Below are 25,068 nucleotides of genomic sequence, written 5' to 3' on the forward strand. Positions count from 1 at the left end.
TTTTAGCACGTGAAGTACGAGAAATAGGTACCTACTGTATGTATTTAATGTGTCTTACGTATATTATTTTTGTTACAGAATCGGTATGTATTCACAGGCGCCAGCTGGCCTTTTTAAATACATAAAGCTGAAAGGAGCGCAAAAAATAGAGAAAAACATTTTATGAATGAAATTCACTGTCTTTCTAAGCTTTGTGGTATTCTTTACTTTGCAGACGTTTCTGTAGGTACATAATACAAAATTAAAATACATTTTGCTGAATTAACTACGTGTGGTAGAAACTGCGATTTTTATTTTTCTCAATAAGTAGGTAGGTAACACCTATGTTGTAATTGAGGAATCAGCAGACACATAAAATGTATATACTTATGTATATATATGTAAGTAGGTACCTACTCATAGATAATGTCCCATTTTTAACTATCCCGGTCAATTATCAACAGGTCCTACATTTTTCTTGCCGTGGATTGTCCTTTAATTTATCCATACCTATATAGATATCTCATAACATCTAGTGTATATAATATAAATGTATTATAAATCACTACATAGTATAATACAAAGTCGCTTCCCTGTCTGTCTGTCTGTCTGTATGCTTAGATCTTTAAAAGTACGCAACGGATTTTGATGCGGTTTTTAGGGTTCCGTACCTCAAAAGGAAAAAACGGAACCCTAATAGGATCACTCGTCTGTCTGTCTGTCTGTCTGTCTGTCCGTCCGTCCGTCTGTCACAGCCTATTTTCTCCGAAACTACTGGACCAATTAAGTTGAAATTTGGTACGCATATGTAAGTTTGTGACCCAAAGATGGACGTGTAACGTAAATAAATTAATTTTATATATGGAGGCCATTTTTGGGGGGTAAATGAGAAAATTAAAAAATAAAGTTTTTCTAACTATATCGTGTTACATATCAAATGAAAGAGCTCATTGTAAGAATCTCAAATGTATTTTTTTTTATAATTTTAGGATAAATAGTTTAGCGCTTATTCAAGAAAATAGGCAAAAAATGACCATTCCCCCCCTTATCTCCGAAACTACTGGGTCTAAAATTTTGAAAAAAATACACAAAATAGTTCTTTACCTATAGATGACAGGAAAACCTATTAGAAATGTGCAGTCAAGCGTGAGTCGTACTTAATTACTTAGTCTTTGACCCTACCCCTACGGTTTTTCTTTTAATGTTTTCTCCGAAACTACTGGACCAATTAAGGTGAAAATTGCTACACATATGCAAATTTGTGACTCAAAGACGGCCATGTAACGCAAACAAATGAATTTTAAACATGGGAGCCAATTTTGGGGTGTAAATGGGAAACTTACAAAATAAACTTTTTCAAACTATATCTTGTTATAGTTTGAAAAAGTATCAAATGAAAGAGCTATTTGTGAGTAACTCAAAAAAAATTTCGGTTATTTTAGGATAAATAGTTTAGCAGTTATTCAAGAAAATAGGCAAAAAATGACCATTCCCCCCTTATCTCCGAAACTACTGGATCTAAAATTTTGAAAAATATACACATAATAGTTCTTTACCTATAAGTAGATGACAGGAAAACCTATTAGAAATGTGCAGTCAAGCGTGAGTCGAACTTAATTACTTAGTCTTTGACCCTACCCCCACAGGTTTTTTTTTTAAATGTTTTCTCTGAAACTACTGGACCAATTAAGGTGAAAATTGGTACATGATATGCAAGTTTGTGACTCAAAGACGGACATGTAACGCAAACAAATGAATTTTAAACATGAGAGCCACTTTTGGGGGGTAAATGGGAAACTTAAAAAATAAACTTTTTCAAACTATATCTTGTTACATATCAAATGAAAGAGCTCATTGTGAGTAACTCAATTTTGTTTTTAGTAATTTTAGGATAAATAGGACAAAAAACGACGAAGCGTTTCGAGAAAAGGTAGGTTATAGTGCCCTTGCGCTTCGCTTTCCTTGTCTTGGCGGGGGCACTGCCGTGCCCCCAGATACGAGTATGTAGTGTATGGTATGAAGATGAACCTAACGTAGGGTTGCCATACGTCCCGGTACGCCGGGACATGGCCCGGTTTGAAGCATGGTGTTCCGGCGTCCCGGCCGATAAGAAAATTGTCCCGGTTTAAAAATCATAGTTATTTAGTAGGGGGCTGGACTTAGTAAATAATAATATACCTACATTTCTACGTTTCATATTGCCAAATTAAAAAAAAATGTTTTATGGTACCTACTTTTAGCTAATGTCCAATATCAGTTTCTCAGACACACAATCATTAGATATGGTTATGTAAATTATGTTATTTTATAGCTTTTAAAGTCTGTAATGTAGAGCTCGAATTTCAGGCTCCCGAGGGCCTAAAACCTCATCAATGGAACTTCGGCCCTCCGAGTAACTCTTGTACATATGACACATATTATTGTTGAGTACATTTGACGATTGGTTCGTGTTAGAGCGCTGCTGTCTTACAGCTCGACCTTCGGCGTCGCTTAATTTTTAACAAATATAAACATTTGTTTCAGTAGCTTGGCATTTGCCTCGCAAGCTCACCGCGCTGGTTATAAATACGCTTCGGGCTTATTAAGTAATGTGGAGATTTCTGAACTCGACCTTCTAGCCTCACTTTTTACCTAAATTTTTGGTTTGTCTTCCAAATCTCCTCTGCTTCAGCTTAGCCTTTGACCTCGCTGCGCCAAGCTCGGCCTGCGGTCTCGCTTTTTAATACAATGGACATTGGTTGGCGTCTATGCTCTAGCTGAGCTTATCCTGAAGCACGGCTTCGACCTCGCATGAAAGCTCGCCTCACTAGGGAACTTCGGATTTTTAGGCCTAGCCCGGCCTTTTTAACACGCTTTCACAATTTTTTCACAAAAAATTTCGCGCTCGCTGCGCTCACGTTGCTTGTTAACCCTGAATCTACATGGTAGCTTGACTGGTCAATGAATAGTTATTAAGACACATGGAAAATTTATCTCCGAAACTACTGTGCTGAAATATTGAAAAAAAAAACACAAAATACTTCTTTACCTATCGATGACAGGAAAACCTATTAGAAATGTGCAGTCAAGCGTGAGTCGGACTTAATTACTTAGTTTTTGATGCTACCCCTACGGGTTTTTTATAGACATTTCACTCACGTTTCACATGAAAAAATACATTGTTAAAAATTGTGTAATGTACGGAACCCTTGGAGCGCGAGTCCGACTCGCACTTGGCCGGTTTTTTTAATAGATAGAGTGATTCAAGAGGAAAGTTTGTGTATAATTTGTTAACCCGTGCGAAGCCGGGGCGGGTCGCTAGTTGACCTATAAATAGAAGATTAGTGAAGCCTCACTATAGTTCGTTTTTTTAGCATTAGAAATAAGGTAAATAATCTTGATGTGTCTTTTAATTGAAAAACACATTTTAAAAATAAATTACGGCAAATATGTAACAATTATGAATCTGATACGATCATTTATATTCTTCTGCTTTCATAAGTAATAGTTTTTGATTTTAAAAAAGCGTTTTTCAATTAAAAGACATGTCACGATCGCTTATCTTCTTGCAAGTTCTTTCTAATGATAAAAAAAACGAACTATAAGCCCTATCCAGCTTTTTTTATATTAATTGTAATTTTAAAATGTATCCTAATTTTAAATTTTAAGTCTTTCGTCTTGACCTCAATTTTAATTTTAAACGTTTTCCAATTTTAATTCGACATGTAAATAAGCTTTGTTTTAATTTTCGATTGATTGTATATATAATTTTAAGTTTAAGTGTAAGTGTATAATTTATTTGACATGTAAATTGGCTTTATGAATAAACGAGTATGAGTATGAGTATGAGTATCCCTTAATAATAATTTTGTAAGTAGGTAGGCCACCGCCCGACAGAAAGTATGAATCAAGCGTCTAAAATCGCTACCTAAAAGTCATTAAAAACTACATTTAATTTAACTGATTGAGTAATTATAAAGTAACTAATGAAATTACCCACGCATCATAAGCATTATAAATACAACAATCGCACTTTCCAATATTACGGAAATGTTCTCATCTGCTATTGTATTCGCAATTTTAGCAGGTGAGCAGATTTACCATATATGGGAGATGTTCATTAGTTTCATTACTTGCTACTTATATATATATATATATATATATATATATATATATAGAGACATCATGGCCATCATCATATCAGGCACGACAGGAACTTCAAATACAAATACAAATGTTTATTTCTTAGAATATGGTAGATACAATGATGGTCAAATTACAATAAGTGCGTCATATTCTGCCTCTATCGGCGTAGAAATATTACAATTAAGTTGCTATACCTACTTGATTATTGCTAACATGCATATATATTATAGTATTTACATGTCCAGTTTTTATAAATCTTATACATAAGTACCTAAGAAACATACATACTTCTGGGATCCCCACAACACTCGCTAATGCACCAGTTTCAAGCATTGATTTCCTGCGATCTTAGCCGGACCGTCAGTTTTCCTACTTAGGTACCTATAGTTTAAAGTCATCCGTGCGTCTTCTGGTACGTGGCTGCCACTCAATTACCTGTTTCATCCACACCCAACACGTTTATTCTGTGGCAACTCAACAGCTCAAAAGCTATTCTCAGCCTTAGTTCTTCTACGGATGTCTTCATCCCTAATCTAATTCTCAATGACAGAGACTCCATATAAATTGTAATGTAATGTACCTAATAATGAAATGAATGTGTAAATAATGAAAAAAAAAGATATTGGAAAGAATACAGACATTGACTTATTTATGAGAATAGCAATCACAAGAAATTTAAAAAAAGATATTAAAAATATTGATAAGTATATTTAACATCGATTCGATTTTAATATAAAAAAAATTAAAACATACATCATTAATTTTTAACATCGTGTTTATACATAAAATTCTTTTCTAACAATCGAGTAACAATATTATGTCATAATATTTATACATCGTGTTTATACATAAAATGCTTTTCAAACAATCGAGTAACAATATTATATCATAATATCACGGTTACAGCTGTATCTGCAAGAAATAACAAAGATGTAAGCTTTGAAAACTGGAGTGGTTACAGGCCTGGTGACAGGATCTTCTATTTTCCCGGGGACAATGGTAAAATATACAAAATCGATTCCTGGGAACCAATCGATAGAGATGCAATACGCAATTACACTTGCTGTCCAGTCAATAACGGGTATTGGTTGTATACAAGGTACTATTAATTATAAAGCCATTTTTTAAATCTTACAGGTAGGTTTATCCAAGCTATATATAGGGTAACTTATGCCTATGTGGTTGCTGAGTCTACAAGGGTCGACTCTTAGTGAGCCATCACAAAAAGCCGAGAGAAGAAAGATCTTCAAGGATACCACTAACATAACAAAAGGTTTATTAGTAAATGACAGTTATAAATACTTATTATAGTACCTAGTTAATAATCAGGCTTCGTTCTTAAAGCAAAATATTTTCACAGGTCGAATGCAAAGGAAAAACAAATTCTGATAATGGGGAATAAAACGAGTGTAAAAAAATCTAATTTCGACCCGAACAAACCTACCGTCTTCACTTCACACGGATGGTTAGGTGACGGTAACACCGAAATGAATAAACTTCTTACTAAAGGTTGGTATATATTAAAATCCATGTTAAGTCTTAGTCGATATATTTTTTTGTAATTATTTAGTAATAAATACATGTACATAATTATATATTTTTTTACTGGGAACATTTGCGCCTGGAATTGCTCGTGGTGAGTTTTTTGATTAGGTGTTATTGAATTAATTTTGTATTAAGCAGAAACGTCTGCGAACGATGCTATTAAGCTTCGAAATAAATTAAAAGTGGAAGACAAAAGTCCAAGACAGTCATTTTTCCACTTTTAATTTATTTCGAAGCTTATTGATATCTTTAATTGTGTTTATTTATGATTAAAATTTCATAGGGTATTCGTTTTTAGATTTTAAATTTAAAGTAGGACATTTTTCTTGGAAAATATGTACATATGTTAATTGTGTAGTTTATAAGATGTTTTAATTTATAAGTAAATTTGTAAAAATATATAAATCCAATATTTATCATACAATTTAATTATTTATCTGTTTAAGTGTTCCTTAAAGACGCTGATGTAAACGTCATAGTCCTTGATTGGAGTGGACTGGCCAAGATGGGATATGTGACAGCAAAGGAGTCAGTCCCGAAGGTGGGCCGAATGTACGGACAGTTCATTTACTGGCTACATCAAAACTTCCACATGTCCTTGCAGAATATCCACCTAGTGGGTCACAGTCTGGGTGGCCACTTAGTTGGCAGCGCGGGGAGAGAGCTCAAAGGGGCAGCACAGAGAATAACAGGTTATGAAAACTTACCGAGTTCTCGTCTCGAATCTCATAATTTTTTACGGCCATATCCCTCTGCCTTCATCCCCCTTCTGGCTTTTTCTGGCGTTTTGTTTTTTACATGCTAAACTACTGTGAATCATTCCTTCACATGACACATATTAGTATAGAGAACCGATATTTGAAATATATGGTTTCAGCCTTTTTCGCTACTTTGGTTCTATATACATATATTATGATCCGTATTTCATTAAGACATACCTGTTTCTTTCCGTGAAGTTTTATAGATCTATGTAAACGTTTGGTCATAATTTAGCAGTAGTCACTCTTTAATAAAAGTAAGGAACTATTTGCCTTAAAACCTCCGCAAAAAATCCTTTACATACAAATAATTACCTACAAATCAAGCAGAAATCGAAATATTTTTCTTATTATCGTTTGATGATTTCAATGGATCTTATTTGAATTAAGTATTTGCTCTTTGTACAGCCCTGGACCCAGCTGGCCCTCTATGGTGTTGCGATAAGCGCCGTCTATCCAGAAGAGACGCACACTACGTCGAGGTCATCCACACGAACGCCTACATGGCCGGCTACCCCAAACCTTGCGGCCACTCCGACCACTACCCCAACGGAGGCTCGTTCATGACCGGCTGTCATGTTCTGGACTTGATTTGTCATCATTCGAGATCCTGGAAATATATGGCGGCCAGCGTTGAGCATAATAAGTTTCTAGCTAATAAATGTGCTAATGTTTGGGAAGCATTTCACAATCGATGCTCTGGTTATGGAGGGCTGATGGGAAACAGCTTCATCGCAAAGACACAGTAAGTAGTCTTCATGTCTTTCTTCATTGCTCTCACGCATCAATTTGCAAGCAAATTAAATACCTTTTAAAGATTTAATATAATTGTCTTAAATCAATCTATGTAAGGGATATCATACTGCGTAGTATTTACCTATAGGTACCTGTTATCACTCACTATTTTTATTACTTATTTAAAGATAACTAACTATAAACATGTAAGTAACACAACTGTGTTCAGCAATATCTTAGGATTTTTTAAATTATTATTAATTATTCGTCATTATTAATTATCTCTATGTTCGTTACAGATTTGGACTTTATAGAATAAACACACTTGCAGATTATCCCTACATCGATATAAAGTTTGCTAATTTTTATTCTCCATTATTAAAATTGTATTAGAGTAAAAATTGCCTGTCATTCTACCCATTACTGTGTACGCACAATACGGCTCCAGTAAAGTTATGGTACCTTCTTAGAAAATGTGAAATGAATACTTAATTACTTACAGCACGCGGGAGCTCGATCGCTTCACAAGCTAAATGAATAGATACCTAGTACCTACTTGAGACAACATGAGTCCAATTCGAATTTACATGTTGCATTTTGATAGGTATCAAAATCACAAATTCACAAATTCCAGTAATGAAGAATGATTACGATATAACTATTAAATTTAAAAAAATGTAAACCCCCTGCGCCAGTTATGTGCCAAAAAATCAAGTCCATCGATCGATTGGTGTGGTAACACCCTTAGTGGAGCCGCACCCTTAGAACTTCTGGTGAACGTATAACAACGACACAGACTACCTAGATAAGATAAGAATATAAACATAATGTGGCTTTCCATCTTTCTTTCTTTTCTTTTAATTTTAATTTTCCTAAGTATTTAACCTGTCCTTGTCCTTCTGGTCTTGAATTGTCAAGCATAATATAAAGTATTAGCTGAACACTACAAAATATTCTACTATTATTCTACAAAAGAGCAATATATCCCAATATTTGTAAAGGTATTTTACATGTAAATTACGCATTTTAAAATACATTATTTACTTCGTAACATGTAGCCGCAACGCCGCAACTTACCTATTTGTCGTCATAGATATATTCGTCATACAGATATGTGTATCGAATGTTTTCTTTATCTTTTACTTCGACGGTAAGAAACCAAAAAAATACATGATAAATTTCGTTTTAAGAGCAACTAAAATTACGTCCAAGTCCAATTTTTCCCTAGGGTAAATAATACATGATGATACTAATTTAAAACAGAATTAACCACATCAGTAGTGATAACTTAGCTATAAGATAATTGTTAATAATTGAACTATAATGGGATTATTGTGATTAATACTACTCTAGTGCAAGTTCTGGATTTTGAACGAGTGGCGCAGGTAGGTACTCAATAGGGTATTTGACACATGTTGAATTTTATAACTAAATATAGTTAAATAGATAGAAAATGAGCAATTTATCACAATACATTGGAAATTTAAAAAAATATATGGGAATAATAAAAAATACAAGGCCTTAAAGTTATATTTTTTTTTTTATTCGAAATAGAAAAGAAATAATGATACCATTCGATTCCCTACATTTTATTAAAAAAAATATTGTATGGCAACCATATACATAAACGTAATATTTCACCAACAGTATCGCAATTTCCTTGTTTTCCATACATTGAAACGGCTTCTAACGTTACATGATGACGTCACGATGTATTGCCATTTTCTATGAAGCGTTTCGTCAGTAAAGTGCGGGTGCCAGACTTTGACCATCATATATGACTGTTGTATTGCTTTAAGACAATGGGTCCCATACAGACATTTGATCCTCAAAACAAACCTGATCGACTGATACCATTCATAAAAAAATGTCAAATACCCTATTAGTGTACGACACGATACAGTCGGCATTCAGACTGTTCTGAAGCTGAAAATAGTTATTAAATACAGTCATGTGCATGCAAGTAGGCACGTTCAAATTGGTCTGTAAGCCGATTTCTGTTTTAACACATTCACCGCTAAGCTACGATCGCAGCGCTCCGTCGTAGACGATAACATGGATTTCAAGGTATGTAGCGAAAATGCTTGGTAAAAGCAAAACGACAACGTTTAAGTATAATAAATACATATAATTCATCCTATTTACTTCCAACTTCTGGGCACAGGCCTCCTCTTATGCACGAGAGGGTTAAGTTGGGGCTATAGGCCCCACGCTAGCCCAATGCGGGTTGGGGATTTCATATAAACCTTCGCGGATGTATGCAGGTTTCTAAAAGCTAGAAAAGTATACAAGATATAGGCAATTAATAATAATTCGAACTTGGCTAGAGCTCTATAGTGTACCTACGTAAATCTTTAAAAAAGAAATAACATTCGTCATATTATTATCGTTTAATCAAAATTTTATCAAATTTGATAATCACATCAAGATAATCTAATTAACTAAGTACTACTGACATTATAAAACAATGGCCAACAAATAAACTAGTCGTAGTTTCTATCAGCTTTCGTGAAAATGAAGTTGTTTGCCCTGATATCCGTCGCTATAGCAGGTAGTTTAATATTATCTGATATTATGGCTGCATTTTAACACCGACAGTAGTCATTTGTTTCACAAGGGAGCAAAGTTGTTGTTTAACCTCTCGTCCTATAATATTGATACTCGATCATGAGAAAGATTCCGAAATTGAACCACGTGCGTAGCGGCACCAGGGTTAAACAAATTTTGCTAACAACAACTATATAAACAACTAAAAAACATTACAACTCAAATCCAACTGAACGCTATCATCTTCCTCGCGTTGTCCCGGCATTTTGCCACGGCTCAGGGGAGCCTAGGGGTTTGCTTGACAACTAATCCCAAGAATTGGCGAAGGCACTAGCTTTTACGAAAGCGTCAGCCATCTGATCTTCCAACCCAGAAGGTAAACTAGGCCCTTTTTGGGATTAGTCCGGTTTCCTCACGATGTTATCCTTCACCGAAAAGCGCCTGGTAATGATACTTCGTACATAAGTTCCGAAAAACTCATAGGTAGGAGCCGGGATTTGAACCCGCGACCTCCGGATTGCAAGTCGCACGCTCTTACCCATATTTAAAAATGTTTATGTTATTCTTTTGCTAATGAAAACTTACTTGTGAAATTAAAAACTTATTTAAAGTGACATAAATTACTTACCTATAATTTATAGCAAGGTATAATAGGTATAAGTAAAAAACTCTCTTTAAAAGTTGCATTGTTTGCCAGTTACGTCTGCGAGCGTCATCAAAGACCCTACCGAGGGTTATCAGGATGGGGACAGATACTTCCTGTTTCCGGGCGACGGGGACAACTTACTCCATCTGGTCGACACACTCGAGCCCGTCGACGAAGAATTCATCCGGGCCTACGAGCGAAACCTGGATAGCAACGGCTACTGGCTGTTTACACGGTAAAATTTTACTCTGCAACTGCAAGGCTTCAGGGATTTAACCTTTTAACCGCCAGCAATTTTTGATCGAGCGTGCTCGTGTCGCCACCGACAGTAATTGTACCACGCAGGGTAAGGTTGGCATAGTTACGGGAGTTATAAATGGGCTGTAAAAACCAAATCAGATATTTGTCTTATTTATCAGACTGTGGCGAAATGAGCTGGATATGTAATGTCTTATATATCAGACTCTGGCGGTTAAAGGGTTAAAGTTCAAATCATCAGGCTTCTATATCACCAACTTCACAATGCTAACAATGCTACCTAACAATCATAACCTCAATTAATTTCTGGGTCAGTATGTAACGATAAGTAACGACAGTACCCAGCGTCAATGTTTACCTATTGACCAGCAATGGATTGACCACATAGACGCAATAATTTATAACTAGTGGTTATAAATATATGTAATATCATTGCATTGACGGTGAATTATCATTGTCAGGTGGCAATAGTCGGCGTGGGGCCAAGAAGTAAAACTTGTATAGGCCAAGGTTTCTGTGCATCCCATCCCATCCCCTGGTATGTACCTATGGCTACAGTGTTAATTACCATTTGTTTTTGTCCAGGGCAAATCCTCACGTCGCTCAATTTCTGCTAGATGGAAACGTGAACAGCGTACTGCAGTCCAACTTTGATTTGAGAAAGGATACAGTCTTCCTAGCTCATGGATGGAATGGTCATGGTGGAAATGATATGAACACTCAACTCACTGAAGGTACATATAATTAAGAATGACTCACGTTAGCAAGGGCGGGAAGGCCCTCCTTTTTCCTTTTCAGAGCCTCAGTCACCTAAGAAGTGTTGGACCCGCCCCGTTCATGTTTTGTTATTTGGCACTTATTATTTTAATTATTTTATCTTTTCTTTTGAAAGACGACCCATAGGTATACCACGACGACTAAATATGTAAGTAATTCGTAACAAATTACATGTAATTTTTTTTGTAGGGTAGGTCGTAAACACATGATTTTCAAAATTCCACATTTTGAATTTTGATATCATGTACCTATTCACGGTAAACGCAAAATTATGGTAGACTTAGCATATTATTCTTAGGTAGGTAGAGTCGGACCAAGAAAAGTCTGCAGCGGATTTGATAGCCCCCGCAGTGCAAGTGTTATTTATACGTCATAATTTCATAGAAGTTTGACGTTTAAAATAACAATGGCCCTGCGTGGGCTATCAAATCCGCTGCAGACTTTTCTTGGTCCGACTCTATATACTCGTATTTTAGTACGACGACAGCTAAGGCTTAGGGAGAGGTTAAAAAGTACTTAAATCATAATTTTCTTATAAGCATTAGCGGTACGCAGCGTACTACGTAGGCGAACAATACGCGCGGGGTGAATCAATCCTTTGATACCTATAGAAGTGTCCTACGTGGGCGATCTCGTTGCGAACCCGAACGCCATGAGCCCGCCGCGCCACGCCGCGTCGCGTTGCGTTCGCGAGTTGTTCGCTTACGTAAGACGCAGCGTTACGATATAGAGCTTCGCTTAAAACCGTTTTGAACGTATTTGTTCTCTTCCAGCTTTCCTTCAAGTGGCTGACGTGAACGTCATAGTCGTGGACTGGAACCTCCTCGCCAACCGCAGCTACATCACGGCCAAGAATGGCGTCGCCGCAGTTGGCCGCGGACTCGGCCACTTCATCCGCTGGCTGAGCCAAGGATTTGGGCTCTCGCTGGATACAGTGCACTTGGTTGGGTTCAGTCTTGGTGGACATTTGATGGGCAACGCGGGCCGAGAGCTGCAGGGCCAAGTTAGAAGGATCACAGGTGATTTTAAATTCAATACGAGACTCAGGTTTAGGTACTGTTTTCTGTTCCTAAAAGTTATGAACATATAGGTCATATAAATGTCCACAATTTCGACACTCCGAAAACTACCTTAGGGACGACTTTGGGCGATGTGAATCACAGTCAGAAATTTCCTTTCAGTATGTTTAATTTCATTTTCTTTAAATTTTCCTATACACTAGCAATGAGTGCCAGAGCTTAAGAGAGCAATTATGGATATGTGTGTGTTGTAAGTAGTACCATCCATATTTTGGTAGGTAATTAATCCTTTGGTAGAATTCGTTGTATGCTAACGTAGTTTTAATCTCGCTCACCGCCTCTCTATCTCTGATAAAAAAAAGTACCTAACTGCAAAAGATATTTCTGACTGTATTTTTTATTTAGCTCTGGACCCGGCCGGTCCCCTATGGGGCAGCGACAACAACCGCATCGTCTCAACCGACGCCCGCTACGTCGAGGTCATTCATACCAACACCGCACTGTTCGGCTACTCCGACCCCTGCGGCCACTCCGACCACTACCCGAACGGCGGCTCAAGCATGCCTGGCTGCTGGTTGAACAGCTGCTCACACTCGAAATCCTGGGAATACATGGCTGCCACGGTCAAGTATGACCATCTCTTAGGCAACGAGTGCGAGACCCAGAGAGATGCTAGGAGGGGCAGATGTTCTGGCCCTCTTCAGTCAATGGGCAACGGAGATGTCAACAAAGAACAGTAATTTTACATTGATTTCTTACTTTTATTAGGTCTCGCCGTATAAGCCAAAAATGATATTGGTTTATTCGGTTCCGTTTTCAAGCTTTGAATTATTGACAAGCAGCGTGAATGGTTTTGTACATAAAAATGTGGATTGTGTTTACTGAATTCTTGTGTGATAATGTCAGCCCAAGTAATGAAAATGCAATATAGAAGCAATATCATTATACATATCGGACAGTTGTTTTAGTGCTTCTTGTAGCTGCTTAAAACTAAGATTTTTCATTAATATTAAATTAATTAAAACACTGCTTCTACATTAAAATTATGCATTAATATATGTACCTAAATGGACATATACTTAATAGGTAGGTATAGGTATATTTAATGAAACAAATTAAAGTAACGCATAATGCTAAACACCTAATATTATTTTTACAGGCTCGGCATCTTCAGAGCAGACACCGCAAGAAATTACCCGTACTAAATAATGTTAAAAATTCAAATGTGAAAACAATTTTGTAAACACATATGTACGTACTTTTTAGGTCCTTATATTTATGTATTTTGTAATAAAAAATTACAGATTGACTTATTGAATGAGAAAGACTAGGCGGCGTACTTCTGATGTTGAGTAAAAGTAGTCATTTACTCAACATCAGAAGTAACGCCTTTCTGAAATCGCCATTTTTATTTCATATTTTGTACAAATTATCAATAATAAAGTTCCTATTATCATGTAAAACTTATTTATTTACACCTAGTTTCACTTTACGAAATTTATCTCTTCTGTAGTTCAACATCACCATTGTTCACTTTGATCTGAAATAAATAAATGAAAACATTATATGTACCTTAAATATGAGTAATATGACAAAGAATAATCAATAATTATATTTTGTTAGACGGAACATTAAATAAAAAAATATTACAAATCGGCCTTGTTACGAGTATTGCCTTAATTTTTGCCTTAGTTTTAAATGTTATTACATATTTATTTTGTTACTCAATCATTTATTGATTTATTCAGATGTTTACATTGCTAGAAACTAAATATTCGAACTCAAAGCTTATAATTCCCAAAATTATAAGCTTTTTATTTTATTTTAGGGGTTATTACCACACGCAACGATATTTCCGAATTAGGCATAATATCTATTTAGTTTAAGACGTATGAAATATTTGATAACATATGTACACAGGATGGTGTAAACAGTACCGTCTTTACCATAAGGGCACACGGGGCCCGTGCCCAGGGCCCCCATCCTCAGGGGGCCCCCAAGGACAGACAGTAACAGTATATTTGATGACCCATAATAAATAGAAGATCATAGTAGTAGAAGAACATGTTAGTTTAATTAGCTTTCTTTAACTTTCCAAAAGGGCCCCAAACTCTTATGTGCCCAGGGGCCCCAGCATAGTTTAAGACGGCCCTGGGTGTAAAATGTAATAATAACAATAGAATACTATTATAATCCAATAATAGATTGTCAGCAATTGACACGGTTTTCAATCACTCTCTGATAATTGGTGTAAATATTGTTGAATTAGAACTATTTACTAAATCATTGAACTCAGAAGTGGCATCGATTGTTCTTTGCTTGTTATTTTGTAAGGAACTATATTGTTTAAGTAATAAAGGTGACTCCCGGCGGCGGCGGTTACTATAGAGCTACCACAAAAACAATTGATAGATTACTTATTTTTAGATACACCTATAGCTCTTTTAACTTGTTTTATCTATCCTGCTAGCTAGACGTTATAAGATAAAAGACCTGAAAAATTACTTAAACGTTAACGACATCTGTTAAATTATTTAAAACTGATAGTCCGTTTCGTTTGAAGGCTCGCTAAGAAATAGGTAGAAATATTAAAGGGAATATTAATGTATTTATTTAGGTGTTCAGTTCAATTCAGTTCAGTTTCTTTATTGGTAAAAAATATTTTACAGGTCACATATTTGAGGCGTGTTTTCTCGAAAAACTAATCCTACACCTTCTTCTTTGTCGGTCGGAGATAGTAAAAATGGGCGCGTACAATTATTTCGAGTAGGTATTTAGATCTGTGCATTATTAATTCTTACATATATTTACGTCACCTACCAAATTAGGTAAACAGACGATATATGGTCATCATCTTATGTACCTACTCGTAAAAGAAAGGTAGCACAAGATGGATCGGTGTGGAGCTCCCTGGGGGAAGTATTTGTCCAACGCGCCAGCTAACAAAATGACGTACTTGATCTTAGAATAAATTTAAAAGTGGAAAAATTACTGTCTTGGGTGAGACTTGAACTCACGGCCTCTGTAGGTATCGATACTCCAACGCCCTGCCATCTGAGTCATCCATAGCCAGCAAATTTTTCCACCATATGGGTCAAGGGGACCCTAGCGACATCTACCGTAAGAGCGTTACACTTCTTACACGGCTACCAGAGTTCCAAGTCATATTGGAAATTCACCACAGACGCAGAGATTCGTTCGCAGACGTTTTTGCTTGTTAAAAATTAAGACGTACCACAGAATAAATAATAGTACCTACTAGGTACAGAAGACACACTCTCTAACAAAACGCGTCTGTTACGATCAGCACAGATATGGCCGCTAGGTGGCGACAGCGCCACGCGCGGCTTATGGGTTTCCCCAAAATTGGGGCGGAGCGGATGTACTTTTAGCTACCTGTAGCAAAGCGACGAAATCGCGGAGTGAACCACGCCTGGCTGGACGTACCTGATATTTGCGTGCAATCCATCTTCTTATGAACGGCGCGTAAAGTCGCAACTCGTTGAAGTGTTTCTCTTTTTTCTTCTGTGGCCAGAGGTTGATGAGACACGCCACGACTATGGTTACGATGCAGCCGAATGCAGTGTACCAAAAGTACGATATCCTGTATAAGTAGGCCACTTCACTGGAAATTAAAAAAAGGTAATGAATATTTATATATACTTGGTCAAGCAGAATCTTGTCAGTAGAAAAAGGCGGCAAATTTTAAAAATGTAGGCGCGTAGGGATATCGTCCCATAGAAAATTTTAATTTCGCGCCTTTTTCTACTGACAATATCTATAACTTTATATTAAAATGATGTACCTAATATAGTTATGATGATGGTAAACAGGTACATGTAAACAGACTTACTCCTCGGTAGCCTCCAGTACGGTTTTCTCGGGGAACGTGTAAGTACAGTTGTGCAGAAAACGGGGTTTCTCCTCGAAACGCAGGGAGCCGTGCGCCTGCGCGAGTTGCGCTTGCGCCGCCACCCACCAAGAAGTAAGCAGACCGAACACGCCCCCGCTCAAGGCGCTCTGAAAATATAAGGTTCTCGGTGACTATAGTGGATGGAACAATCCGCCAAAAGTATCTGCCACACTGAAATACCTACTTTTCCAAATACATAGATATCTCTACAGTTCGCGTTGGAAGGCTTGTCACAGTCTAATTGTTCTAAATCTATACATATAAATAAATAAATAAATATTATAGGACATTTTTACACAAATTGACTAAGCCCCACGGTAAGCTCAAGAAAGCTTGTGTTGTGGGTACTCAGAAAACGATATATATAATATACAAATACTTAAATAGATAGAAAACAACCATGACTCAGGAACAAATATCTGTGCTCATCACACAAATAAATGCCCTTACCGGGATTCGAACCCAGGACCGCGGCTTCACAGGCAGGGTCTCCCACTAGGCCAGACCGGTCGGTCCACATATAGAGACATATTGACATATCTCATTTTGTTAAGTTGTAATAGAATAGTATATAGATACTTTTGACGAATAGTCTGATCCGATAATTTTGATGCTGACTGTACCAATCTACTTTATTATGTTCATAAGTTAAGCCCTTCATCCTACACGTGCAAGCCACCATCCAGTAAAAATATAAGGAAACTAAACCTTTTAGGGAGCAGAAAACGCAAATAAGGAAATATTTACAAGGTATTGTTCTATTACTACAATATTTTTAGTATATCTAAAAAAAAGACCAGTATTAGTACTTACCGTAGAATCAATAAATGGTAAGAATAGACCCATGAGGAATACTCCAGTCAGAGGACCCATTGATGCCGATGACAAGCTCATCGACAATTGTAGAACGGATCCCAACTTCTCAACAATAAACACTAGGCCTATAACATAAAGCACGTCTCACATTACCATACAGCTACAAAACATATTACTCATTACGATTTCAAAATGTACAAAATTAATACCTACAAATACAACACATTAAATACACTTTATTTTATTACCTTCACACCGCAATACAGAAAACAATACATTATGAGTCCTTAAAACTGTCCCACACTGCGAAATTTTATTTACAAAAAAACTGTAAGTATATTATATATACCTAGTCTAAAATCAATCGAACTAAATTGAATTGCTGTTTTTACATACCGACACATACGCATCCAATAACTACGACCACGGCGCGCATAAGAATTTGTGTCTCCTTGTGTGACGGCTGCCTGAAAAACGGCTTCCAAAAGTCCTCTAGGACTACAGCAGACATTGAGTTAAGCCCAGTTGACAGCGAACTGAAACAATCGAAGTGAAAGAAAATTTTAACCTTACAAGGGAAGGTTCCAATTTTATTTACGTTGAAATATGTAATAGAATAGTCTAAAATAACAGACACGATGAGAAGTATATGAAACTTTGAGACGTGTTTTTTTTTTAAATATAAGTTTCAGCCAAAATAGCAAAACACATGTCCATTATTTTTTCATGTTGTCCAACATACTCGTATATTCGAACTTGTATGGCTTTTTTCTTGTATGGCTGGGCCTTAGGAGGATACTCAACCAACCTGAGTGCTGCACTAAACACTCCAGCTACAAAGATACCCGGCAAGCCGTTCCATTCTCCCAGGACGTCCATAACCAACAACGGCAAGATCTGATCCTTGGCGAGAGCCAGCTTGGAGTCCAGGGGATCGCAGTCGTAGTATCTAGCGTACGCTAACATTCCGCTGAAGGCACAGATTAACACTATCAGTGTTATTCCACCTAGAAAACCCCAAACTGCCCTGAAAAATTAAAAAAGCATAGCGATAAAAATATGATAATTATAATTTCACAAAAGAAAAAATAAGTGGTTGTAACGCTAAGCATTTTCTAACAGTCAACTTTCGGAAGCGGAACAGATCTTGAAAATTCAGCAAATATTAGGAAATATTGGCTGTAAATTCCTACAGCGAAAATTAGGCAATATTCCAATAACCTATAGTTTATAGGTAACTTATAGGTGGTGATTTGTGCTTACCTTTTTGACGACTTCAAATCCGGTAGGGACAGAAATCTCTGCATCATAGATTGATTGACCGCTATATTGCCAGTCCAATAGAACATGGACCCAATGGAGACGGACCAAATAGTATGTCGATCAGTCAAATCAAAGTGAAGTCTGGAAAAAAACTTGTTAATTTAACTAATTACGATAGAAAACACTTTCGGTAAGGCAAAGTGGGTAGGTACTATACAACTGAGGAGGATGGTAGGAAGTTATTACTACGGATTGATTGAAAACCTGACTGAATGAAGCTGATTTGTATTATGTTAAGTAAAGTACAAATGTAATACGTATAATAAACTATTAGTTTTAGTCCCAAAACTCAACAAACTGCTACTAATAAATCACGGCGCAATTTTTTTGCCAACTGCTGAGATAACAAAGAATTAAAAAAAAAATAGTTTAAGTATACATTTACATTGTACAAAGTGGGTAGTTAGTACCTCTTTTTATGTATCAAATACCTGTATAGATACTTATCACCACCACTTGGTAAACCATTCGATTTATAACAATTAAAAAAAATACGATCATTCAGGTTACGGACAAAAAAGTAATATTTACGAGGGCATTTCTATCCTTCCTGTATTCCAGTTCCGTCGCCAGACCTCGCCAAAGCCGCCAACAATGATTGTCCCTTTGATGATGACTAAAATCATTGCGCCAGTCATCACTACAGTTTGTATCACGTCCGTCCAAACGACGGCTTTTAAACCCCCCTGTAAAATAATGAAAGAATGTTAAAGAGAAGAAATGGAGTAGATGTGTAGGTACACTCAATTTCAATTGAACTTAGGTATACGTATAAAGTTAATCACTTAGTTTTCACTTAAGTACCAAGTTAATGTCGTTAGGGCTGTACAAAGAACTGGAAGGTCGATTCTAAGTTAACAATTTGCTATGGTTTTGAACTGGTTTTGATATGACCTTGACAATCGTCTTGATGCGCGCGCATCTCACGTGCGACTTTCGCTTAGACACCAAACAGCGCGGGAGCAATCTTCAAGGTCGTATAAAATAAATTCAAAACCTTAACAAGTTAAATCTGAATAGGGCTTCTTGACTTCATATGGACTTTTTAGGCAATTTGACGTTATTCCTCTATTAAGTATTTTCCCTACATAAAAAAGAGACGCTTTCCATAATGTCAAGCTCGCACAGTGCCATTGACCACCGGCATCATGGGCGGGACAGCAATACTCGTATAATTATGCGCGTGCAATAGAGATAGCAACAGTCGGGTCAATGTACGAATATCTAAGATGTCGAAAGCCTCTCTGCTTTAGCAGAAAACCTATAGCTACAAGTTAAGGAGGACTCACGTTAGACCGGGCCGTGTCCGGGCCGGAGCTTCCGGAGCTTCGTTTTCTATGGAAAGCATCACGTGATCACCTGCCATCTGTCATCGAAAAGTAAGCGCCGGAAGCTCCGGCCCGGACACGGCCCGGTCGGCCCGGTCTAACGTGAGTCATCCTTTACAACGTAGCGATATCAGCCCACATTGCAGTGAAGGAGTAAACATGTTGTATTGCTACAAGCGTGGATTTATATACAGTGAACATTTAACAGTTAATAAAAAAGTTCTTACCAATGATGTATAGAATATGCAAACAAAGCATACGATTGGGGTGACGATATGAATATTGACACCGGTTACTGAAATGGAACGGACAGGAGACATTATTAATACGCTTCACAAAAGTATGATTCAAACTGCACCACTTACTCAAACATATTTCCGGAATTAATGATACCTAAAAGATGAAGTTAATAGGGTTAGGGACATTATAAGCAACGCACCTTGGTTAAATGCTAAAGCTGGCACGTATATCACAATAGGTAACCACGCCATCTAAAATTAAAAACAAATACTTTTATCTTATCTAAACATCAGACATGAATTAATTAAATACATGTTTGTTATTGAATTTAAGTTTATTATTGAACTATTAGGTACTCACCAAATAAAAACTAAATATGATAGAACCAAATAATCGAATACGCTTATCGTAACGAAGTTCTAAGTACTGAAATAAATAAACACACATTTAATATTCACCTCTCACCTCACTCACTTAGCTAATAATCTATTATAGTGTAGATTAGGTTAAGTTTCCGAAAATATTGTAAATTCTTATTTATAATAAACAGTTTAAATTTTTTTTTTATACAAATATACACGAGACACCCAAACAAAACAAAGAGGATCAAATCGGAAAAGGATATCAATATCGTTGAATCGTAATTAATATTTCTACTGCGTATTTATACAGTTCATAGTGAGTTCATATAAGATAAATTCGAATTGCGACTGAATTGCGAAGACATTGATAAAATAGTGATGTTTCGCGGGAAATGCAGCCGGCAGCAATGCGGCGTGGCAAATGGAAATGTAACCAAGGTGATATTGGAATGGCAACTACAGCATTACTGCCGCGGCGTTCACACGGTTGCTGTCACTGTCAATTTCATTGATAAAATAAGTGAGGGCCGCCTCGTCGCCGCTCACAACAGCTGCAGTTGCCGTCCGAATGTCACCTTAAATAGTCCCATAAAATCAGAACAGTATACACACCTCATAAGCCGATGTTATTTGCAAATCGTGCAATACGGGCATGAAAGTAAAAGAGATGACGACAGACATTAGGCAGGCCCCGATAAGGAAAAAGACGTATGATGTCCCGTATAAGTATAGCTCCGTCGGTGTACCCAGCAAGGAAATACCTGAAATAAAGCTGTAACATATTTTTGTAGGTAAAGATGTGGTAATCAAACTCCAAAGCATTTATACTCTCAGGTTTACCTAGTCAAACTTCCAGTCCCGTCAGTCTAAGTCCAAAACAGGCGGTCTAAAATGAGTTGCGTTCTCACGCGCAAGTCAATACTTGAAGTCGCGCCAGATGTATAGAGTCGCGAGAACGCAACTCATGCTAGACCGCCTGATAACGTTTTTCTATAGTGTACCTATTTAACAATGAAATGCAAAAGATCAAATGGGGGTTTGGCCTGATAATTGATAAAACAGTTAACGAATACCTGCTTCGAGGGAGGTAAGTTGGGAAATGGGCAGGATAATGATGACGATTGAGCGAGATCTTTATTATCGATTTGATTGTTTTGCGTTTCAGTATTTGACTATCCAAGTTATTGACTTTAAAAGTGAGACCTAATAAGTAATATAGGTAGTTATCATCTCGTAGCATTGTTAAATCCTAAACAGAAAATATAATTCTGTTTTTAGCCTTAGATATTATTTTTAATTTACTATAGGTAATTAATTATTTTACAAAGTTACCCTCGCTTAAAATACAATATTTATTTTAAATAAGAGTATGTTAGTAAGTAGTAGTAATGACACCTGCGCATAGACGAGGATTATATTTATCTAGAAATCTTTATCACTTCTTAAAACAATTAATAATGATATTGCGATGTACGATAGATATCTTAGTATGATAATTTTTTAATAAATAGTGGTAAGTGTAACGTACGGTATCACCGAAGTTCCCATTATCAATAACCATGAAGCTGTTGGTGGTACTTTCCGCTCTTATAGCATGTTAGTAATTTAATTATTAATTTCAACACATACGACAACCTTTTTTTAAATTATACATGCTATCTTACAGTTAAATTAAGTGGTTCAAAAAATATCAATTAAATCAAGATTATACTTCAAACAATAATCCTTTCTTCTCTTTTTTCTGTTACTTAGTGTGCGCTGGAAATGCTGTCCCTCTGGTGCCAGGGGATAACAGCCACTATGTCGAGGGCGAAAGCCGCTATATCTGGATGCCTGATGGCGAAGGAGTACCCCATCTAGTAGACCTGCAGGAACCAGCTGATGAAGGCCTCTTGCGCAACAGAAACGGCAACAATAATGCGTACTGGCTTTACACCAGGTCAGAAATTATTATTGATAAATTTTTCAAACATAAAATACCGTTCTAATACTATGTATAATTAAAGCCTCGACTAATCATCATCTTCCTCGCGTTATCCCGGCATTCTGCCACGGCTCATGGGAGCCTAGGGTCCGCTTGGCAACTAATCCCAGTAATTGGCGTGGGCACCAGTTTTTACGAAAACGACTGCCATCTGACCTTCCACCCCAGAGGGTAAACTAGGCCCGTATTGGGATTAGTCCGGTTTCCTCACGATGTTTTCCTTCACCGAAAAGCGACTGGTAAAATATCAAATGATATTTCGTTATAAAAGTTCCGAAAAACTCATTGGTACGAGCCGGGGTTCGAACCGCGACCTCCGGATTGCAAGTCGCACGCTCTTACCGCTAGGCCACCAGCGCTTCCAAAGCCTCGACTAATATTAAAATTACTTTCAGATGGAATCCAACCAACCCGCAAGTAATTGTTCATGGAAATGTTAATACCATTTGGTCTTCCAACTACGTCGCCAGTCGCCCGCTGAAGGTTATCGTCCACGGATGGAACAGTAATGGAAACAGTGCCATCAACCCTCTAATCAGAGATGCTTTCTTGGCCGTTTCTGATGCCAACGTCATCGTAGTGGACTGGAACGCTCTGGCCAACGGTCTCTACGCCTCTGCCGTCCTTGGTATTCCCAGTGTAGGACAGTCCCTAGGAAATTTCTTAGTGTGGCTGATCAATACCGCTGGAGGAAATTGGAACAACGTCCACCTGGTCGGATTCAGTCTGGGAGCTCACATCGTTGGCATTGCAGGCCGCACAGCAGGCGGACAGGCCATCCGAGTAACTGGTATGTTTAAATATTAAACTTGATAACAGCCATTATTTTTAATGTACATAACTTTAGCTATCCTCTGACTTTCGTTATTTTTACTAGGTATACATATATACTGGGCACTACTTTTATTTACGTAGGTCTAGACCCCGCCGGACCACTATGGAGTGGAAACAGTAACGCATTAAACGCCAACGCTGGCGCCTACGTTGAGTGTATTCATACTGATGGCGGTCTCCTCGGCATCTTCAACCCCATCGGTGATGCCGACTTCTACCCCAACGGTGGCAAAAACCCCCAGCCCGGCTGCTGGATTAGCACGTGCTCCCACAGCCGTGCCTACGAGCTGTTCGCCTCCACTATCATTAACAACCATCTGAACGGACGTCTGTGCGGCAACGTCAACCAAGCTCAAAACAACCAGTGCTCGGGAGGCACATTCCAAATGGGCAACGGCGTTCTTACAAAACGAGGGTGAGATTCTTATTTTCAAGATAACAAACCTAGCACAACACACGGGTGTGTTCGAGAAATTTTAACTTTGCTGGTACTACTTTCTATAAGTAGAAGGAACTTACACTTAAAAGTTCCAATATCACCAAATGTACCTACCTATTATAGTGAAGTGACTACCTACGTGGATTTTTGTTTTGTTTCGATTTAAATTGTTGTCTTTTTCAATAACCCACTAGCATGATCTTCTAGATCCTGTAATCTATTTTGCAATTTTTATTAGTTTGTTTTCAAATTTTAATGTATTTGTCTTTGTTTCAGAGCTGGATTGTTCGGATTAACGACGGGCCGATCTTGGCCTTATTAAAGATCTTGACTTTGTAAAACCTGAGTAAATTAAATACTTTTTAAGTTATTTTATGTATATGACCCAAGTACTTAGTACCCTTATAGATTGAGATTTTTATCAAAAAAGTTTCGAAACAAGTGAAAATATTTCGGAAGTTTAAATTAATGAAACTCTGAAAGCAACATATATTATGTACTTGTATTAAGTTTAACTTTAATTCACCATTATTATCGTTTGTCGTTATCACTTTGTCAAGTGTCACAGTGACATTAATAATGAGATCTCTATCGGCTTTCATATTAACGGTCACTGTGACTAGGTACGAAAAGGTACATAAATCAAATCCTTCAAGTTACTCGACTTAAATAGTTACTGTATAAAATACTTAAGCTTACCTTGCAACCAAAGAGAACGTGACAGGAACAATGCCCATATCCCTTCCACCCATCAAATAATCCTGCACAGAATTCTGTTTCTTTACACAGCCAAAATATAGCCCAATTCCAGTACACACGCCTAACATTAAGACGAACACCGAATAGTCAATCATTGTGAAATGTTGAAAAGATTTTCTAACCACTGACACATCTATTGGATCATCCATTTTGTGATTTTTGCACTGTTCTTTTTGTCTAAACCAAGACACTTCTGTTCCCTAGAGGTCGACGCCGTATGAATGAATTTTCCAATTATACGCCCGCGATTTTTGTGCACTACTCGGGTGGACTATTTTAAACGACAAATTGCTGATGTCCTGTCTGGAAATAGACCTCAAGCTGGCCTCAGGTTTGAGTGGGCGTGTAATCATCAAGACTATAAGTCGTCAACATACCGGTACTCGCACTTGTAATGAATTGGACTTCCTTCGGATTTAAGATGCTTAAGGCGTTATTCATAAACGTCTGCTAAGTTAATCAGCTGATGATTACGTTTGTCCCTCTCTATGACATAATGACAGATACGGATAAACGACGATCATCAACTGATTAAGTTAGCAGCCGGTTATTAATAGAATAACGTCATTAATGTTTCTTTTAATGCTAGCAATTCTAGCAAATGTGACTTAAAATAGCCCTTCTATTGAAATGGGAGCGGCTTTTAGGCGGCGGGTTCGTGTTACTCAAGCCCTTACTGGC

At 37.3% G+C, this 25,068-nt stretch overlaps 4 protein-coding genes across 7 annotated transcripts in view; 3 read left to right on the plus strand and 1 right to left on the minus strand.

Annotated features, from left to right (window-relative positions):
- The first annotated feature begins 4,001 nt into the window (after positions 1 to 4,001).
- Positions 4,002 to 7,543, plus strand: LOC134647649 (pancreatic triacylglycerol lipase-like). Of its 2 annotated transcripts, none has more exons than XM_063502004.1 (6): positions 4,002 to 4,045; positions 5,011 to 5,203; positions 5,465 to 5,613; positions 6,096 to 6,341; positions 6,816 to 7,152; positions 7,442 to 7,543. In XM_063502004.1, the coding sequence occupies exons 1-6, from the start codon at positions 4,009 to 4,011 to the stop codon at positions 7,533 to 7,535; spliced, it is 1,056 nt and encodes a 351-aa protein (XP_063358074.1). In that variant the 5' UTR covers positions 4,002 to 4,008; the 3' UTR covers positions 7,536 to 7,543. The 2 variants fall into 2 exon arrangements, with proteins under 2 accessions (XP_063358074.1, XP_063358075.1); XM_063502005.1 differs by having other exon boundaries at positions 6,828 to 7,152.
- Positions 7,544 to 9,648: 2,105 nt separating this feature from the next.
- LOC134647287 (pancreatic lipase-related protein 2-like) lies at positions 9,649 to 13,607 on the plus strand. Its single transcript, XM_063501572.1, has 6 exons — positions 9,649 to 9,693; positions 10,387 to 10,570; positions 11,179 to 11,327; positions 12,144 to 12,389; positions 12,795 to 13,125; positions 13,549 to 13,607. The coding sequence occupies exons 1-6, from the start codon at positions 9,657 to 9,659 to the stop codon at positions 13,592 to 13,594; spliced, it is 993 nt and encodes a 330-aa protein (XP_063357642.1). The 5' UTR covers positions 9,649 to 9,656; the 3' UTR covers positions 13,595 to 13,607.
- A 192-nt stretch (positions 13,608 to 13,799) lies between these two features.
- LOC134647282 (sodium-coupled monocarboxylate transporter 1-like) overlaps positions 13,800 to 25,068 on the minus strand; it is a 127,271-nt gene continuing 116,002 nt past the window's right edge. The window contains exons 2-14 of one of the 3 annotated variants that reach the window (XM_063501563.1): positions 24,328 to 24,564; positions 20,984 to 21,143; positions 20,370 to 20,435; positions 20,209 to 20,260; positions 19,997 to 20,064; positions 18,973 to 19,127; positions 18,382 to 18,522; positions 17,927 to 18,145; positions 17,515 to 17,654; positions 17,116 to 17,243; positions 16,243 to 16,409; positions 15,837 to 16,014; positions 13,800 to 13,929 (exon numbers count right to left, since the gene is read on the minus strand). In XM_063501563.1, the coding sequence (XP_063357633.1) occupies positions 13,888 to 13,929; positions 15,837 to 16,014; positions 16,243 to 16,409; positions 17,116 to 17,243; positions 17,515 to 17,654; positions 17,927 to 18,145; positions 18,382 to 18,522; positions 18,973 to 19,127; positions 19,997 to 20,064; positions 20,209 to 20,260; positions 20,370 to 20,435; positions 20,984 to 21,143; positions 24,328 to 24,536 (1,725 nt within the window). In that variant the 5' untranslated portion in view covers positions 24,537 to 24,564 and the 3' untranslated portion in view covers positions 13,800 to 13,887. Of the gene's footprint in view, positions 13,930 to 15,836; positions 16,015 to 16,242; positions 16,410 to 17,115; positions 17,244 to 17,514; positions 17,655 to 17,926; positions 18,146 to 18,381; positions 18,523 to 18,972; positions 19,128 to 19,996; positions 20,065 to 20,208; positions 20,261 to 20,369; positions 20,436 to 20,983; positions 21,144 to 24,327; positions 24,790 to 25,068 lie in introns of those variants that run through there. The other 2 variants (XM_063501565.1, XM_063501564.1) reach the window with 2 other exon arrangements.
- Positions 21,894 to 23,969, plus strand: LOC134647286 (pancreatic triacylglycerol lipase-like). The gene is made up of 5 exons (XM_063501571.1): positions 21,894 to 21,967; positions 22,124 to 22,310; positions 22,751 to 23,145; positions 23,271 to 23,604; positions 23,905 to 23,969. Exons 1-5 carry the CDS (start codon positions 21,931 to 21,933, stop codon positions 23,948 to 23,950), a joined length of 999 nt encoding a protein of 332 aa, XP_063357641.1. The 5' UTR covers positions 21,894 to 21,930; the 3' UTR covers positions 23,951 to 23,969.

The sequence above is a fragment of the Cydia amplana genome, chromosome 4, assembly GCF_948474715.1.
Source record: "Cydia amplana chromosome 4, ilCydAmpl1.1, whole genome shotgun sequence".
Lineage (NCBI taxonomy): Eukaryota > Metazoa > Arthropoda > Insecta > Lepidoptera > Tortricidae > Cydia > Cydia amplana.

Bases quoted from the DNA above. Each gene is read 5' to 3' on its own strand.
- LOC134647649 (XM_063502004.1), top strand. From the start codon at position 4,009: ATGTTCTCATCTGCTATTGTATTCGCAATTTTAGCAG. The intron at 5,204-5,464 runs GTACTATTAATT...ATATTTTCACAG, and splicing joins GGGTATTGGTTGTATACAAG to GTCGAATGCAAAGGAAAAAC. The intron at 6,342-6,815 runs GTTATGAAAACT...CTCTTTGTACAG, and splicing joins GGCAGCACAGAGAATAACAG to CCCTGGACCCAGCTGGCCCT.
- LOC134647287 (XM_063501572.1), top strand. From the start codon at position 9,657: ATGAAGTTGTTTGCCCTGATATCCGTCGCTATAGCAG. The intron at 10,571-11,178 runs GTAAAATTTTAC...GTTTTTGTCCAG, and splicing joins GGCTACTGGCTGTTTACACG to GGCAAATCCTCACGTCGCTC. The intron at 12,390-12,794 runs GTGATTTTAAAT...TTTTTTATTTAG, and splicing joins CCAAGTTAGAAGGATCACAG to CTCTGGACCCGGCCGGTCCC.
- LOC134647286 (XM_063501571.1), top strand. From the start codon at position 21,931: ATGAAGCTGTTGGTGGTACTTTCCGCTCTTATAGCAT. The intron at 22,311-22,750 runs GTCAGAAATTAT...AATTACTTTCAG, and splicing joins GCGTACTGGCTTTACACCAG to ATGGAATCCAACCAACCCGC. The intron at 23,605-23,904 runs GTGAGATTCTTA...TCTTTGTTTCAG, and splicing joins GGCGTTCTTACAAAACGAGG to AGCTGGATTGTTCGGATTAA.